The following is a 16,487-nucleotide window of genomic DNA, read 5'->3' as shown; positions in this document are numbered from 1 at the left end:
CCTGAAAAATCCCTCCCTTTTTATCCACAGTGCTGACACTGATTGACATTGACTCTGGGACAAAGTTTGTATAGGCCCAAAGATGCACAAAACAAGTCCACGTCAGGGACACTTAAGATGATTGCATTTAATTTTTCTTCCAGTGGGCACAGTCCTGACCAGCACTGGGTTTGTGCTTAACACACAGAACAGTTTGACTGGGAGATCCAAGAAGAAAGGTGCTCCTGGTGGTTGGAGCCCAGACCAACAGCCACCAGGGAGGTCACCACTGCGCTGCACTGGGCAGGTGCTACAAGTGGCTGGGCAGTGGTGCTCTCTAGCAAAGACCCAGAACAAATGAGCCTCTTCCCCAAAAGTGCCAGCAGCACTGCAGTGACCCAGCACCCTTCACCCCCATGTCCCACCTACACAGGGGCAAGACACTCTCCTGAGGTTTGGCTGTGAGCAGCAGAAGGTTTCTCTCAGCCAGGATGTGCTGGAGTTCTGGGAGGGGGCTCCACACCCACCTGTGTTCCACTCGTGGTCACAGCTGCCCCAGGGGAGGTCAATGGTGAACGAACTGAAGAGATAAAACAAGGCCCAGGCCAGGACAATGATGTAGTAGAAGTTGAGTAGTATGACGATGACCTGGGAGGCGTAGCCAATTCCTGCAGAAAGCGAGTCCCAAAGGCAGGTGACCCACACGCAAGAGGACAGGAACAGGACTCCCTTTGGGAGGTGCTCACCCAATGTTTGCATCTGCTGCATTTTGAGCACGCTGTTGGAGGAGTGCCAGCGGGGCAGCCACCAGAGACATCATCAAGTGAGACTTTCAGAGAAATCATGGAAAGTGGCTCGATGCTGGATGACTGTGCTGAAATAGCACTAGAAATGTAGGATCTTACTGCTAGCAATTTATTAAGAGAGCTGACACCTTTCACTACTAAGATTTTAAGCCACCTGCAAACTCAGGAAAATGATACAGCATTGACTTAAAAAAACCAGCAGAACGTTTTAGGTTCCTCATAACCTCCAGAAGGGTTTTCCCCGTTTAGCTCTTGGAGGATGACTTTGATTGGGCACAAAGCTCCTGCCCAGAGCTGTGGTCATGAAGCAGGAACCTGGGATGAAATGTAATGATGCGAACTGTTTGTAGGAAAAAGTGATCAATTTTTCCAGGGTGATTTTGGAAAGGGAGCAGCCAGTGGCCCTCCCAGGCTGCGGGACAGGGGTGGGCAGTGTATGCGTGGAGGTGAGTAATGCTGTGGGGAGAGACAATCACCACTCATCTTTGCAAGGTCCAAGGTCTCCCCAGCTCTCCATGCCCTCCCAGGCTCACCCCACTCACCTTCGAAGAGAGGGCAGATCCTGCGCCAGGCCGTCACCCCTCCCTGACTGGTGTACTGTCCCAGTGCTGTCTCCAGGAAGAAGACAGGGATCCCACAGGTGAAGAGGAAGATGAGGTAGGGAATGAAGAAGGCACCTGGCAGATTCAAGTGACAGATAGAAAAGTAAACCCCATGGGATGACTGGTGTCAGGCTGTCCAACCTGTCACCAGGCAGGTTATTCTTGGGTGGGACAGACTGGGAGAGATGGGGGCTATGGGTACAGGAATATCATGGAAGGGATGTCAGGAAAAAGGGATTTTCCTCACATTTCTTCCCTTGGAATGACATGATTGCATGAGAAGTTCAGTGTTTACAAAAAATCCAGAGGGAAGAAAAGTTTCTAGGCGTGATTTTTGTGTAAAAAGTAAGTTATCAATAGCTGCATGGAGATACAGAACACCCTGCCATGAAGCTATTGAGACTTTTAATCAAGTTAGTGACTCCTTTCACGTTGATTATTCTGAATAAGCTGACAAACCCATGGATGACAACACCAAGGCACTGAGGAGCACAGACAGACATCTTCACCCAGGTTGTGGGTTTGCTCAGTCTTTGCTCACAGAAAAGCAGCAGACATGCACACAGAAAGCAAGTAGTGCAGGAAAGAGCAGCAGCCAGGGCTGCCTTCCTGTTCAAGCCCTGTCATGAAACAGGCAGGGAGAGATAAAATGCATCAGGCTCTTGATTACCCCAGGCTCATGTTAAGTGCAGCAATGGCCTTTACCCCACAGAACACAGGAGACAGGCCTGCAAGACGATCCATAACAATCCTGGTGCACAAGTAAACTCAAAAACCAAAAGATTTCATTAAGAAGCTTAGCTAGCATGCAGGGGCAGGAAGAGGGAAGGGGGACTTCAGAGACTGGCCAGGATTCTCACCCTGCCACTCATCTCAGCCAAGTGCAGACCCACAGCCCTCCTGTTCTTGCAAAAAGAATACATGAGCAAGATAAATAGGGAAAGGCATCTTGTCAGCTCCCTGTGGACAATCAGAAGTTGAAGGGGTGCTGGGCTAATGGTTGGACTCCATGGTCTTATAGGCCTTTTCCAACATTAATGGTTCTACGATACCTGGTAGCCCCAGGTAGCATCTGTCCACATGTTTTCCCTCTACCAATAATTGGTGAGGGCAAATGGAAGGGGAAATGGTTGTTTCAACACCATCCCCTCAGCCTCCAAATTGTGTGAAATCATATGATCACAAAAGTTGAACCCATTTCCAAGAAAGATTGTTGTCATAAAAAGGTTTGTGTTTAACTAAACTGTACCCAGGGTATCCCAGTAGAGGTCTCTGAGGTGGCAGGTCATGGTTTCCAGCCCAGGTTTCCCTTATTTGCAGCCTGCAATCTGGCCTCAGTGCCTCTGGTTATTGCAGGTTTCAGGCTTTGGAAGTTTAACGGGGGGGTCCTGATGCATGGGCTGGGAAATAATGCAGAATTACGGTGGAGAGAAGGAAGGATTTGCAGAGAAATGTTTGGGCTAAAGTCTGTGATCTGCCCCACTCCCATCACATTGCAGGTGGGGGGACAGCTGGGTGGGATGGCCCCAGCACCAGCCCCAGTGCCCTGCCCATCTCATTTCAGCTGGCAGAGGAGAAAAAGTCGAAGAGAGGAGCCCAGTGGATCTGCCCTGCACAGTGACTCTGAGGAGGCAGTGACAGGGAGGGTAGTACACAGTGGGGGCTGTGTTGGAGACACGGGGCCATCAGCATGCCCAAGCATCCCCTCCAGCACTGGGCTGACATCTCTCCAGCCCGGCTTTGTCCACCCTCCTTGCAGCTGAACCCCATTGAGAGCAAAAGGGGAAACGCTGTCATACGTGTCCTCCACGTCCCCCTCCCCACATGCAGGGATGGAAGCAGTGGAGGCCTTGGGAATGACAGGCTTGGGGAGCAATGGTGGGTGGATGTGGTACAACCACACCACCAGACAGGCTTCCCTGGTATTTCCCAATCAACCTGCCCAGGAAGGGCCTGACCCCGCCACAGGAGGTGAAAGCAAGAGCAAACAAGAGCAAAAAGGACAATTTTTTGTAGGACCTCGGTATCAGGCACTGAGTGTTAAATATGTAAGGGACTCTTCTTTCTTTGTTATGTGAAAATATCCCTAAGGAGAGGAAAAGTGACTGGCTCTTTGCATAATTCAGATTTTGCAGATACCTTTTTCATGAAGAGGCTCATATTTAGGCAAGCAAAGCAAGAGCTGAGAGCAGTTATCCCCACTGCCTACACGCAGTTCACCGTGGAAAAAGAGTCACCCAGTGGGGCAGACGAGTGGCAGTGCTGGTACAAGAGCTGTAGGCTGGCCATGACTGACCTGGAGCTTCAAATTGAATAAAGGCCCTGCATCTTTATTGAAGGATGACAGAAGCAAACGCCTGGACGAGCCTTCTCAAAGGAGTAAAGGACTAAACCTCTGGCAGATTTTAAAATTAAACTTGAGGCATTACAAGGGATTTGACACAACACTGTCTGGGATAGGCTGTGTTCCGTGAGGCAGGAGAGAGCCTTGTGTCCTGCACAGCCTTGTCACACTGCTCTGCCCCTGGAGAAGTCTTTTAGGAAATGCTTTCCTCTCTGCGCAATAGTCTTGTGCCCCATCCTTGCTCTAATCTCATGGAAAGGGGACTGGAGATGAAAAATCCACCTAAGACCTCAAACTCCACATGGCCTCTGCTGCTTTACAGGGCTTTGCTTCAGACCCATTTCTCCAGGAGAAAAAAGGCTGAGAAATCCCTTTGTGTCTTGCCTCTGTTGTCCAACCACACACAGCAGCTCCCCTTTCCCCAGAGCTCTCCCTGAGTTCCCCCCTGGCACCCAGAGCAGAGTTCCAGGACAGGATTCCAGGTTCCTCTCCCATTGATGGAATAGTACCCAAGAGGGGTGCAGCAGTGGGAAAAGACACAGCTCAGCAAACAGCCAAGAAACATTTCCCATAGAAAAAGAAAATGCAAAAAACTATCTTTTTTCAGCAGGGAAAGAAACTGCCTGACCACCTGGCAAAAAGAAACAAGCACTGGGTAAAGCACAGCGTGAAAGTAGCTAAACAGCATTTAATCCTCTTTTATGCCCCTGGGATGAAAGCTGTTTAGTGAGGCCCATGAGACTACCCCAAGCTCAAGGCAGGGGATTTCAGCCCCAAGCCCCCAGCACTCACTCCCTGCCAGTTTCCAGCCAAGCACCATTTCCCCTCTCCCCTGCCCTTCTGGAGGGCCCAATTAGCAATTAATCACCAGACAGGGAGAGTAGCTCCCTCTCTCCACATTTCACCGAGCCAAATTTGAGAAAGAAGATTTTTTTGTTTTTTAAACCATTTTCTCCCTTAAAAGTCAGCCACAAGCTAAAAGCAGGCACAAAGACCTGTCAAAGCCCACAGCTCACCTACAAAGGGATTCCAGCTCTGCTGCCAAGCTGCAGTACAGCCCAGCATCGTGGGGAATCAGCCACTGGTCACTGCCAAGTGCAGCCTGAGCAGCGCTGGTGTGTGCTGGCACCTCAGAGCCAGCAGCAACGCCCTGGCATCAACCCTGCCTGTGCATCAGGCACATCCATCCACATACCTCACAGCCCTGCCATGGGGATCAGAGGCAGGGGTCCCCTCTCCCACGTGCTTGCAGCTCTGGCAGATGCCAACAGGGTACCTTGGGATGCAGGAGGGATTGCAATACTTCTCAACTGAGAGGGGGAAAACCCCATCATTCTCCCCTGTTCCTGACATCTGGCTCCAGCACCCCAGGGACACTCCTCCATGGACACCATCTCAGGACCTGTGGCCAAGAGCTCCTTGGAGTTCCCCAGAGCCTCTTGGAAATGCTGCTGCTCCTCACAGAGCCAGTAAAGACATCAGTGCCCCGTGGCCTCCCGCACTACTCCCTGGTTTACCACCAGGATGCGCCATCTGATCTGCACAGGATGTCTGGTGCTCCTCAAGGAAGTGGTGCCTGGGGTGAGACACACTGTTTAAGAGAGCCAAGCCCCTTCCCTGCTCTTCCTGCCTCCCTCTGCAGATAGCCACCCACCTCACCAGCAGGACCAGATCTCCACACACCCCATAGAAACACAGTTACAGCTATCAAAAACCCTGGAAATCTGCTGCCCAGTTATCCATGTCCCACTGGGTCGAAACAGCCCCTGCTGGGGGCCCCTGTGGTGGCACCATGCCGGCAGCTTGGCACCCTCTCTTTAGACTCGTGACTTGGGCATTGCTGAGAAGCTGCTGGCAGCACTGGGCAGGGCCAGACACAGATGTCACAGAGGCAGGAGTGATCATGGAGAGACTCTGGTGACCGGGTGCCCCTCGGGGGGTCATGGTCAGAGTTGCACTTACCTCCACCGTTCTTGTAGCAGAGGTAGGGGAAGCGCCAGACATTTCCCAAGCCAATAATCTCCCCAGCCACAGACAGGACATACTCCAGCTTGTTGTTCCATTGTCCACGCTCCAGAGTCTGATCCTTGTCCTCCTCCTCTTCCTCCTTCTCCTTTTCCATGCCAGGGTGTGCGGGCACCATTTCACCATTGCAGACAGCGCCGGGGACTGTGTAATCCATCCCACCTTCAGAAGGAGTTTCCTTTGTTACATTCAGCACAAGCCATGCAATAAGGCAGAAATTTGGGCTATGGGAGGCAGGAGAGGGACAAGGACACATGTACAAACACAAGTCAAACTGTTCCATTCTTGCTCCTCATACTGATTCCTGCTGGCACAAGGTGCTAAGCGGATCTGTACACTTTCACTACTGAGTCCAAAACCAGTTCTTAAAAACCACTGTTAGTTTCCTTATTTTAAACTGACTCATCTCAAAACACTACTGCTTCTGGAACCCTATCCTCTAAGCACAGTGTTACACAGAGAACCCAGCAGCTCAGCCGGGGTGGAGCTCCCACCACAGCAAGAATAGGGAACAGACTTGGAGCTGGAGGGGGATGACAGCAGGATAAAATACTTTACGAGGTATTTTTTAAGGGTTTCTTCTCTCTCCTGTTGCTGCTTACCAAGGTCTAGTTTGACAGACCATGCAATGAAAGCCACAAAACCCACAGAAGTCTCAGACACAGGAAAAGGACGAACTGAAATAAGAGAAACAAGTTTCTCTTTTCAGTGGTAGCAACTGTTGCTGACAATCTATGAGGCTGAGTCAAGAGATGATTTTCAGAATGGTGCTGTCCTTCTAACAGCAGGAAAAGAAACAGTGCAGAAGTGATGACCACCTGGGATCTCACCTTTCCCAGGGTCTGCTCCTCCAGATATCTGCCCATTGCCTGCCAAGGCTCCCCACAGAACTACTCTCAGGAAGCTTTGGCATCATCTCTAAATAGATCTGTTCTGAGAGAAGACAGCACAGAGTAGGTGGGCACCACTCCCACCATCCCACTTCCCCCAAAAACCTCGAAGAGGACACCTGTCCCTCCCAAGAAAGCCAGGGCACAGCCTATGTGAGTGTTGATGCACAGCTGGTGCCTCAGGTCACAGGTACGGTGCTGCAGCCATTTAGTAGGATCAGGAGGTGTTTGAGCCTGTTCCTCCTGGGCAGGATGCCCCGCTGGCAGCCAAGTCCCACGGGACAAAGGGTGAGGACTGTGGCTCCTTACCCATGCCCACGTGTCAAAGCTGGGATTGCTGAGGACCGTGTGCCAAGAAGGGCACCTTCCTCCACACAGTGCCAGCCCTCGAGCCCTGCAGGGGCAGCTCCCCCAGCCCCAGCCTTACGCTGCCATTCATCCCCACCCGCAATTATCTCGCCAGGAGAGCAGGAAAAGGCATTGGCAGCAAATTACACTCTCCCCCATCTGGGGAGAATTGAAAAAGGGCAAAGCAGCACTTACAGCCTCTCCCCTCTCTCTGCATCGTCCCCCATGAAACACACTTGGGGACATGAAGAGGAACAAGAAACACTGGCAAGCGTTTGACAGGGGCCAAAAGGAAGGACGGGGAGGACCCCTCCAAGCTAGAAAATTATTAAACAGGCAGAAAATGCTCCGTGACCTCTCCTCCACGGCAGGCCCGGGAGGGTGCGGGGCGCCGGGGGAGCGGGGCAGAAGGAAGCAGGGGCAGAGGTGTTACCTTGCGGACGGCGCTGTCGGGGCGAGAGCCGACGGGAAAGGCGAGGGCAGGACCGAAAGGTGCTGGCTATTTAAAGTGTTGGAAAGAAAAAATTCAGCGGTGGTGTAATCCTAGACTTCGCCCAACCCACATTCCTTCCCCCACCCCCCAGGGCTGGACAAAAACCTACACATGACTGATTTCATGGCCAATGCAAAGGGGCTCGTTCCCCCAGCCTGGGAGAAGGGCTCACGCCACCTCCGTCGGGAGAGCTCCGTGCCGGGCCGGAGCTGCTGGGCTCCCGATCCCCATCGCCTCTCTGCCCTGCACTGTCCCTGGAGAAAGGGGAGACCACCGCACACAGATGCCTCAACAGCACTGCCTGTGGGAGTGCAAGCGCCCTCGAGACCTGCTGGGAAGAGGTAGGACATGAAACACAAATTCACGGTGAATTCCCATCACGGGGTCTTTCCTCGGCAGGGAGGTTATGGGCACAGGGCAAGGTCCTGCATCGCAGCCTGATCCGCAATTTCCAGGGCTGTGCTGTGGCCAGGAGCAGCGGCAGGCAGCAAAGCTGGAAATAAACTCAGCTAAACTCTTTGCTGCTTCTTACTAAGGGCCCAAAACAGCCTCATTCAGAAACTTGGCAGATTGCAAACTCTCTGCCACTGGTCTTTCCCGGGAGCAGCGCTACCCCATCCCAGGTCATCGCTGCAGAAACTGCAGTGCGGATGGGCAGTTAGGCAGCAGATGAAAAAATCATGCAGCAGGCAGACAACCTGCCCCAGTTGTGCAAACCCAGCACTGGGCTGCAAAATGAGCTGTGCTGGGATTACAGCAGGTAGTTTACCTGTTGACATTAGCTCTGTGCTTAGAGGCCATAAAAGAGGCAAACAGAACAGGATATTGTTCATGGTAGACGTGTTACAGCTGTGACGGTCCGAGGATGCAAGTGGGACAAGGTTTTAAAATATTTTTATTACATCTATTGATAAATATCTAAGGCAAGAGAGAACAGGGGGCAAAAAAATTATGCTTCTGGGTTTGGTGTCCTTGCATCAAGTGTGTAAAGCAGCAGGAAAACCTGAGCAGTGTACAGACAGTCTGGGAAGACAGTAGGAGAACAACAGGAACGAACCAGCAAACACTGTGGTGTCACCACGTTAATCTATGGTGTACCCACACAGCACCAGAATTCCCACAGGAAAAACAGAGAAATGGAAGAGGGACAGGCAGACATAAGGAATTAATTCAACCAAGGAGTGATCAAATCCGCAATGACTCCTTATTTTGAGAATAGATGCCCTGGATGAAAACAGGGTGACCACAGAGGTCTAGAAAAAGGGAAAAGACAGAGAAGATGAGTATATTGTTCACTACAGTGTAACAATTAATGTCATTCAATGAATAACTCAGTTTTAAAGCAAAATGAAATACTTTTTCCCCCCACTGTGCATAATTAATTAAACATTATACCTGCGGCCATTACCACAAAATATCATTTGGAAAGGAACTAAGCAAATTCACACAGGGCTGCTCCTCTTCTGCAGTGATTAAACAGCATGGTCCAACAGCTCCAGCCCTCAAAGTGGTGATTCTTGAAAACCGGGGAAGATATTCCAGAGGAGGAGTTACACCATGCGGTGAGAAATGGAGAACATCCCTGTGCAGAGACCGTCTCATGGTGGATAGGGTAGCTGCTAAATAGTTATGCTAAGAATGTAGGGATTAAAAACAATGGCAAAAACAATATCTTGCCTTGTGCAACAGATTGGTGTACGGAGAGAGGAGATTGATTAAGGAAACATTTCTAGAGAGTCTCAAAATTATTGTGCTCATCAGCATCACTTCATGAATATCCCTGGGTAAGCACAACTACTACAGCATACAGATAGCAATAATCTTATTAACAAGGAGACAAGCTAATTGGCAGGAACTATGATAGGAAAATGTGCAATCAATTACAAACTATTTGGCTTCCACCCAGTGAGATAAGACTGCACTGAATACAACAATAACAACAAAATGAAAACAAATGTTCAGTGTAAACATAAGCAGTGAGGGGAAATATTAAATCTACAAGTGCAAAAGCAAGCTGGAAAATCCTGAGGAAAGCGTTTTTAAAGTAAAACATCGCTTTACACATCTTCCAGAGTGAAATAAGAAGTAGTCTACGTGGGTTTGGGAGATGTTACTCGAGAGATGCAACAAAAAAAAAAAAAAGGTAGAAAAATAAAAGAACCAAAAAATACCACAAAGACTACAGAGAAGAAGATGTTATCAATACATATTTTTGAAATAGTAGAAGGCAAAGAATCTGAGAGGGACATTAATTAACCCATCAGAGGCAATAAAAAAATCTTAAGGGAAAAATGCAAAGGATGAAATCTCAGTGTTTAAGATTTTGAGCCTCTAACAATATCTAAAGCAAGTAGAAGAATGGGGACAGGTAGAAACAAGGCCTTAGGAAAGAGATTTTCAAAGAAATAAGATAAATGGAAGAATGTGACTCTTAAAAATAAAAGAGGAACAAGCCTAGATAACATGCACTCTGCAGTAACAGGAAAACAACTTCAACCACAAATCTACCAAGGTAATGCCATTTAAAAATATTTGGATAGATACACACACAAATATTTACATGAATAAGGGGAACACCAGGGAAGAGCTTTTGTTGCAGTATGTCTCACCTGGAATTGTGCAAGCTGAACCTCTCTGGGAGGCTGCAGAGCACCTTCCTCCCAATGTTCCAAGTGCTGGCAAGTGGCAGCCCTGATGCTTTGCCTGTCCCATGTGCATTGCTGTCATGCCACCCCCCAGGAAGGCGCTGGGGGATTATTTCATGGGTGACCTCCCCTGAAAGAGGTGTGAAATGAGAGGCTGCCTATTCAGTAACACCCCCCCACAGAGCACAGGGCTGACGATGGCACCAACCAGAGCAGCCACATTCCTCCCAATCCCATCCCAGCCACCCCCTGTTTATTGGGACAGCCCATGCTGGAGTGGTGCTCCTGGAGCAGGTCCTGAAGCAGCCTCCAGGTCCAGGCAGGCTGCCAAGGGGACAGAGCAGCACAATGCTGGTCCATGGGGCATGAGTGGGGGACAGCTGGCTTAGCCACTTCTCCCCAGCGCCCACTTTTGGAGAAGAGCCAGAGCGCTGGACCGGGGGTGGGGGGGTCACTGTTAGTGTGCCTCATACCTCAGGCAGGACAAGGGCTGGGAAATCCTGATTAATCCTGCAATTGATTTACGTTGCATTTTTCTTATATCTTTCCCTTTATCTTACAACATTTGCCAAGATTTCTGAGTTCATCTTGATCCCAGTCTTCCATCAGCAGCTGAGGCTGCACTCCTGGGGAAGTGCTTGCAGCCCAAGCAGCGCAAAGCTGCAGCAAGCTACCTCTGGAGATAATAAGGTGCTTTGACATTCTCTGGGTCAGCTGTGCATAAGAACTGGCCCCAACCCACCCCACTGTGCATGGCTCACACATAGGAGCGCTGGCCCTGCGTGCTGTGGTAGGAACCACAGAACCTACTCCCAGGTCTGGTCTTGCTTCATGCCTATATCCAGCTTAGCAGAGGATGACTGGTAATAAGATTTCTCTCCTCCAATGGACCAAGCCACCTCCAGCCATCTGGAGAGGTGGTTGAAACCTAAAAGGAGGAGAGTTTCAAAAGGCACTCACTTAGAGGAATGACGAGGGGGAAACAGGAGAGGGAAATGTTTAATAGGAGACAAGCACAATCTCTTACTGCTTTCCAAGTAGCAGCTACTCTCCCATGAATTATGCTCCAAACCCACCAAACTCCATTTAGGAGAGTGGCCTGGGAACAATTGTTGATGCTTCTTACTCCCACCGTGAAAAAGCCACCAGCCACATCTGGCCTTTGCCAAGCCCTGAGATCAACTGTGCTCCCCACTTCCACCTCCCCCTCCACTCCTCTGTCACATGTGACAAACTGCCTTCATGTGTTTTGAGGCCATGTAATCTTGCAAGCCACCTCCCAGCTTCCAGGAACACAAATTTGCTGTTGTATTATCTGGGAACCAAAGGCCAGAGCAAATACGATGCATTTCCTCTATCTGATAACCACCCTGCCACTGGCCTGCTCAGCCTGAAAATGTCATTCAGCTTAAGCGACCATGGCTGTAGCGAGCAAAACTGTCACAAATATGCACAGAAAGGGGATAAATAGAGGCTGATACCGGCTGGCACATTACAGAAACCTGGAGACTGCTCAGCAGAGAAAGAAACCAAAGTAAGCAGAAAGGAGTGACTCCTGCCTGAGCCACTAAGCTCTCCCAAAAAGGCACATATATTTTGAAACTACAGTGGCAGAAACCAAAAGCCATTGCAAGAGCCTGCAGTTTCCACATGACAGAAGCCATGTGGACAGCCTCATCCAGGCACAGCCTCCCTTCCAAATAATGACTTGGAAGACCAGAATCCTGAGGCAAGAAAGCCCCTGTGCTCCGTGGATGCCTGCAGAGGAGTGGAGGCCTCACTTTTGCACCCAGGTTTGTGGTGCAAGATACGTCTGTCTGTGGACACCGTGCTCTGCACACTGGAGATAAACAGGTGACACTTTTGCACGGACCAGAGCTCAGGGACCAGTCTGAATGTGGGGTGGCACACTCACAGCACTGGAGAACCCTCTCCTGCAGATAGCACTGCCGTACCCTCTGCTCCTCTGCAGGCAGGAGCTGTCGGTGAGTTGTGCTCAGCGTGTAGGTGCTGGTGAGTCCCTCTCCAGGCACCTCTGATGAAAAGCTGTAGAGCACAGGAAGAGGTAAGTTGAGACCAAAAGAACTGTGCTCTTAGACCTGCTTTGGTTGTAACATGAATTCCAGCAGAAACAGAGCTGCAGATTCCTGTCACCACTACCTTGGCTGTGTCCAGTGCCAGTGGTTTCCCTCCAGACCAGGAGGAAAATAGCAGTGCTCCTTGGGCATGCACTTGCCTGTCAGGAACATGAAAGCAGGAACACACAGATATTTGTATTGCAGGCAAAAGCACAGGCACAGCAGGAATGCCCAGGCAGGCAGATTTACTTCTGCCTTGACTTTTCCTTGTCTCTGTTAAACACTCTGATCCTTCTTACATATGAGCATGAAAAAACTGTTTTTTCTGTCAAAAGTATCCTCATTTCATTTATGGGCCAAAATAAAAGCACTGCAAGGTTATGCAGTTATAAGCACACGTGTATAGATACATATTTATAGGCTTATAATAAAATACAATATTATACAAATGAGAGCTCAGCAGCAAGCAAAGATTCCCGAGCCTGGAAACTTCAATTTTTTTAGCATCAACTTGTACTTTCCCCTCAATTCCATCAGGTAACTCCAGTTCCTCAGGGCTCTTCCCTGGCTCCAGTTTGCCAGCAACTGGACAACCTGAACAAATCCAGGCAGAGTAACCGCAGCAACAGAACCTAAGCACATTTTAGGGAGAGGGCAGAAGACACCACCCTTCTAAACTCTAGTCATGGACCTCCTGATGTGAAAATTGATCAAGAAATTAAAACTCACCAGTTCACTGTTGCAGCCAAGAAACCAGCTGGAGGACATTTTCATATCAAGAACCACATACCAAAGGAAATCATAACTCTAGGATAGTAATGATAGCAGCGTTGCTTAAGTGGCCCAGAAGTGAGAAACATAGGATTAGCAGATTGATTAGGTACAGAGTAAAGTGGGGCGTAGAGAAGGAGATGTATATTGGGACTATCAGGATGATGGGTTTTCCTTATGCTCTACACATCCTACTCTGAGGTGAAGGTCTAACTCTGAAACCAACTGTCTGCAGAAAGAGTTACATCAAAGCCATTGATAGGGCTGGGATTTGCATGCCCCTTCACCCTGTCTGCCTGCAAGGAGGATGTTCTGGCAGAAAATAGGGAAAACTTTTCTCAGAGGTGAGACTGGGTGTACTGTTTAACTGATTCCTCCCCAGAAAACCCATAACCTGGTTTTAAACAAAAAAGGTTTGGGCAGTGTTCTCAGGGCATCTGTTCATACTTACTTAAACACTCTAACAAAAAAACCCCACCAAAATCAAAACAAAAAAACCCCCACCCAGACAAATAAACAAAAAACCCTTTTCCATTCAGGACTACTGGGTTGGTAACTACTCAGAACACAAAGTTTCCATTCTGGGAGAAAATCCAATAATCAGTTAGTCATTGGTGGACATAACGAGAGAAGGTTTTTAAAAGTCTCTCAAGAAGAAAGTTTTCTATTCAAGAGTTGACAAAGTGAAAATTTGGACATTTCAAAAACAGTCAATGAGAAATAAAACACAGGTTCAGTTTTGCCCACTTCCAAAAATTAAAACTACAGCAGATTTGAGAAAGCCCCTGCAGTGTTTCTCTTAAAAACATCTCTGGCAGCCCTCATCAGCACAGTGAGTGCCTGGCTGAGCTCCTGGGCCACTGCAGCACCCAGGGATGCTGGGCTTGGAGAAGCATCACCAGGGAGTCCAGAGCCCATCCCTGAAATGCTGCCTGGCCACAAGCACCCCTGCAAGGCTCTGCAGAGCATGCCAGCTCCAGGCCAGTGCTCATCAGAAGCAGTTCGTGTCTCTTGCTTTTCTCCTCTGGTCACCAGCAGCTCAAGGCAGGGCAGGAGGAAGCAGAGGGACCTGGTCTTCTCTATCCTTCCCCTGGGCTGCTGATGTCCCTGCAAGGTAGTGTAGCCAGACACAGAGCTTAGAGTTACCTCTGCAGACAGAGAGAAGGAGCTCACACAGAGAGAGGAGCTGTGTCGGAGGATGCAGCAAGGCCGCAGCCTGGCAGCATGGAAAAGAATGTAAATAAGAGGTGAACATCCAATCATATGTGAAGGCTAGTGGTAAATATAGATAATAGAGCTAAGAATAGTGTTAGTATGTAAGATTCTAGGAGACAGTGTGTGAGTGCAGCTGTGTGAAGACAATGGAATATTCTGGATGAAGAGAATAAAAGCTGAATTTAGGCCATCATCATCTGGTGCCCAGTTCTATTATTATGGTTGTCCTCACAAACAACAACAGAGCTGCACTCCCTATCACTCATCTGCTGAACTGGCTCACTGCCCAGTGGGGCTTTGAGACATAACATGAGCCAGACCCAGAGCCTTAAGTGTCACAGCCCGAGAGCGGAGAAGGAGATGAGCGACATGAGGGTTCGATGAATTGATGTTAATTTATTATTCCCAGGGAAAAATGATGGGGGCTCCTGGGAAGCTGCGACACCCTCTGGGGACAAAATGTCGCTCCCGCCCGAGGGGAGAACAAGGGTTTGTATAGGTTTGGGGAAGAAGGGACTAGAACAAAGGGAGGAGTTACATGAATGACAGGGGGTACAACCAATAAAACCCGTACAACCATAGCGCGCCATAATAATAACCAATAAGATAACAAGTTGCCTCAGCTATGCCCGCCTAAACTGCGGCACTAGCTGTCCAATCGTAGCTAACCGATTTTCAACCAATCAGAAACTTGTAATTCGTGAGGGGAATAAAATCTTATAATATAAATATAAATATAACTCTTATAATAAATATTAAATATGTTAAATACTATTAAAACTGTCCATAAATATCCAGATAAATAAGGTCCATGTCCGTGGTAATAAATAAAGAGTCCTTTTAGTATTTCTTGTAGGCTTCTTTCCATCGGTAAAAATCTTTTCTTCTCTGTGCCTCCGCATCTCCCCCTTTTTTATCTTTTTGAACGTAGATGGTCTCGTAGTCCGGTGGGCTTGTCTCTACTTGTGCAACATTAGCTTTTGGAAGACAGTACCTTTTGAAAATAGTAACTAAACATGACATTAAACATAACACAACTATGATTGAAATTAAAATTGACACACAAACTAAAAGTATTTGCCTCGCCCAATTTGGAAGTGAAGGCCACTTCAGACCTTCAAATATGTCTGGAGTGTGCCATTTGGGATCTTGTCTTAATTTAGAGACTAATTTGTGGATTGTATTGATGTTTGCCTGAATTGATTTTGAATGATCTGAAAAATTTATTTGTTTTTAGAGACATTGGCTTTTGATACAAATGTCATGCAAGAGCTTGTTATAGCTGTGCCTAGTAATTTGAATTCAATTATGGGCTTATTTGTTTTTGGTGGATTTTTATAAGCATCTAACATTTTCTTACTTAAAGGAACTCCAACTAAACATGTGGAAAACGGATTAGCAACATTATTTGTGGCCAGGCAAATGGTATCAATATTGGTCTCTTTTGCTAGCTGCACCCAGATGTTTTCCCCTTGTCCCATGGACCAAGGTGGCATTTTTGCTGAAGGGGGACATACAACCTGCTCCATGACCAGCAACATCACTGTGATGACACTGATGACACTGTCTTCTCTTGACGAGAAGGAGAGTTGTGAGTTTTCTTGGAGGATCCACAATTCTTCCAGCACCTGTTAAAACACGAGCACAACCCTTCCCCTAAATGGTTAGAGGGAGAGGTCCTGCCCACCCTTCCGTTAATACATGGCATAAAACATGACAGACAAGAAGGAAAAGAAATTTTGTGCTTTAACTTAGAGGACTTGGGGGGTAAAGGGTTACCGTGTACACCAACAACAGATTGACAGTCTTTTGTCCAGTGCCTGCCTTTTTTACATCTTTGACACACTGTTTTAGGGAAGATAGGTGTATTAGGTGCTGACTGAGAACATAGTTGTGGACAATGTTTTTGCAAATGACCTCTTTGATTGCAATTAAAACAAGTATTTGGTCCCGAAAGAGCTGCTGCCATTAGTTTAGCTTTGTGCGTATTAGAATTTATATATTTGCAAGCCTCAATCATCTCAAATAATGTTGGTTCTTTTAAATACTTCAAAGCATGCTGACACTCCTGATTAGCATTCTCAATTATTAGCTTTTTAAATAAAATTTCCTGCGACTCTTTCTGTTGGACCTGCTTGTTTATTGCCTCTTTAAGACGAGTAATAAAGTCAACAAAGGGCTCATCCTGACCTTGCCTGATTAGGGTGAAGGAAGGTGCAGATGCATAAGCATCGGCAACTTTTTTGATTGCCTGCAGAGCAAGGTCACGAGAGATGTTTAAGTATTGTTTT

At 48.2% G+C, this 16,487-nt stretch overlaps 1 protein-coding gene across 3 annotated transcripts in view; it reads right to left on the bottom strand.

The window, feature by feature from the left end:
• LOC114069400 (sodium- and chloride-dependent GABA transporter 2) overlaps window positions 1–7,845 on the bottom strand; it is a 31,400-nt gene extending 23,555 nt beyond the window's left edge. The window contains exons 1-5 of one of the 3 annotated variants that reach the window (XM_027906157.1): window positions 7,597–7,845; window positions 7,428–7,493; window positions 5,694–5,918; window positions 1,328–1,462; window positions 507–647 (exon numbers count right to left, since the gene is read on the bottom strand). In XM_027906157.1, the coding sequence (XP_027761958.1) occupies window positions 507–647; window positions 1,328–1,462; window positions 5,694–5,918; window positions 7,428–7,493; window positions 7,597–7,837 (808 nt within the window). In that variant the 5' untranslated portion in view covers window positions 7,838–7,845. Of the gene's footprint in view, window positions 1–506; window positions 648–1,327; window positions 1,463–5,693; window positions 5,919–7,189; window positions 7,276–7,427; window positions 7,543–7,596 lie in introns of those variants that run through there. The other 2 variants (XM_027906172.1, XM_027906166.1) reach the window with 2 other exon arrangements.
• Window positions 7,846–16,487: the final 8,642 nt, after the last annotated feature.

Source organism: Empidonax traillii, unplaced genomic scaffold (assembly GCF_003031625.1).
Source record: "Empidonax traillii isolate 1590-97213 ecotype Southwest subspecies unplaced genomic scaffold, ASM303162v1 scaffold25:size3598162, whole genome shotgun sequence".
Classification (NCBI taxonomy): Eukaryota; Metazoa; Chordata; class Aves; order Passeriformes; family Tyrannidae; genus Empidonax; species Empidonax traillii.
The sequence above is the reverse complement of the archived record's forward strand: the minus strand, read 5'-3'. Positions and strand labels throughout refer to the sequence as shown.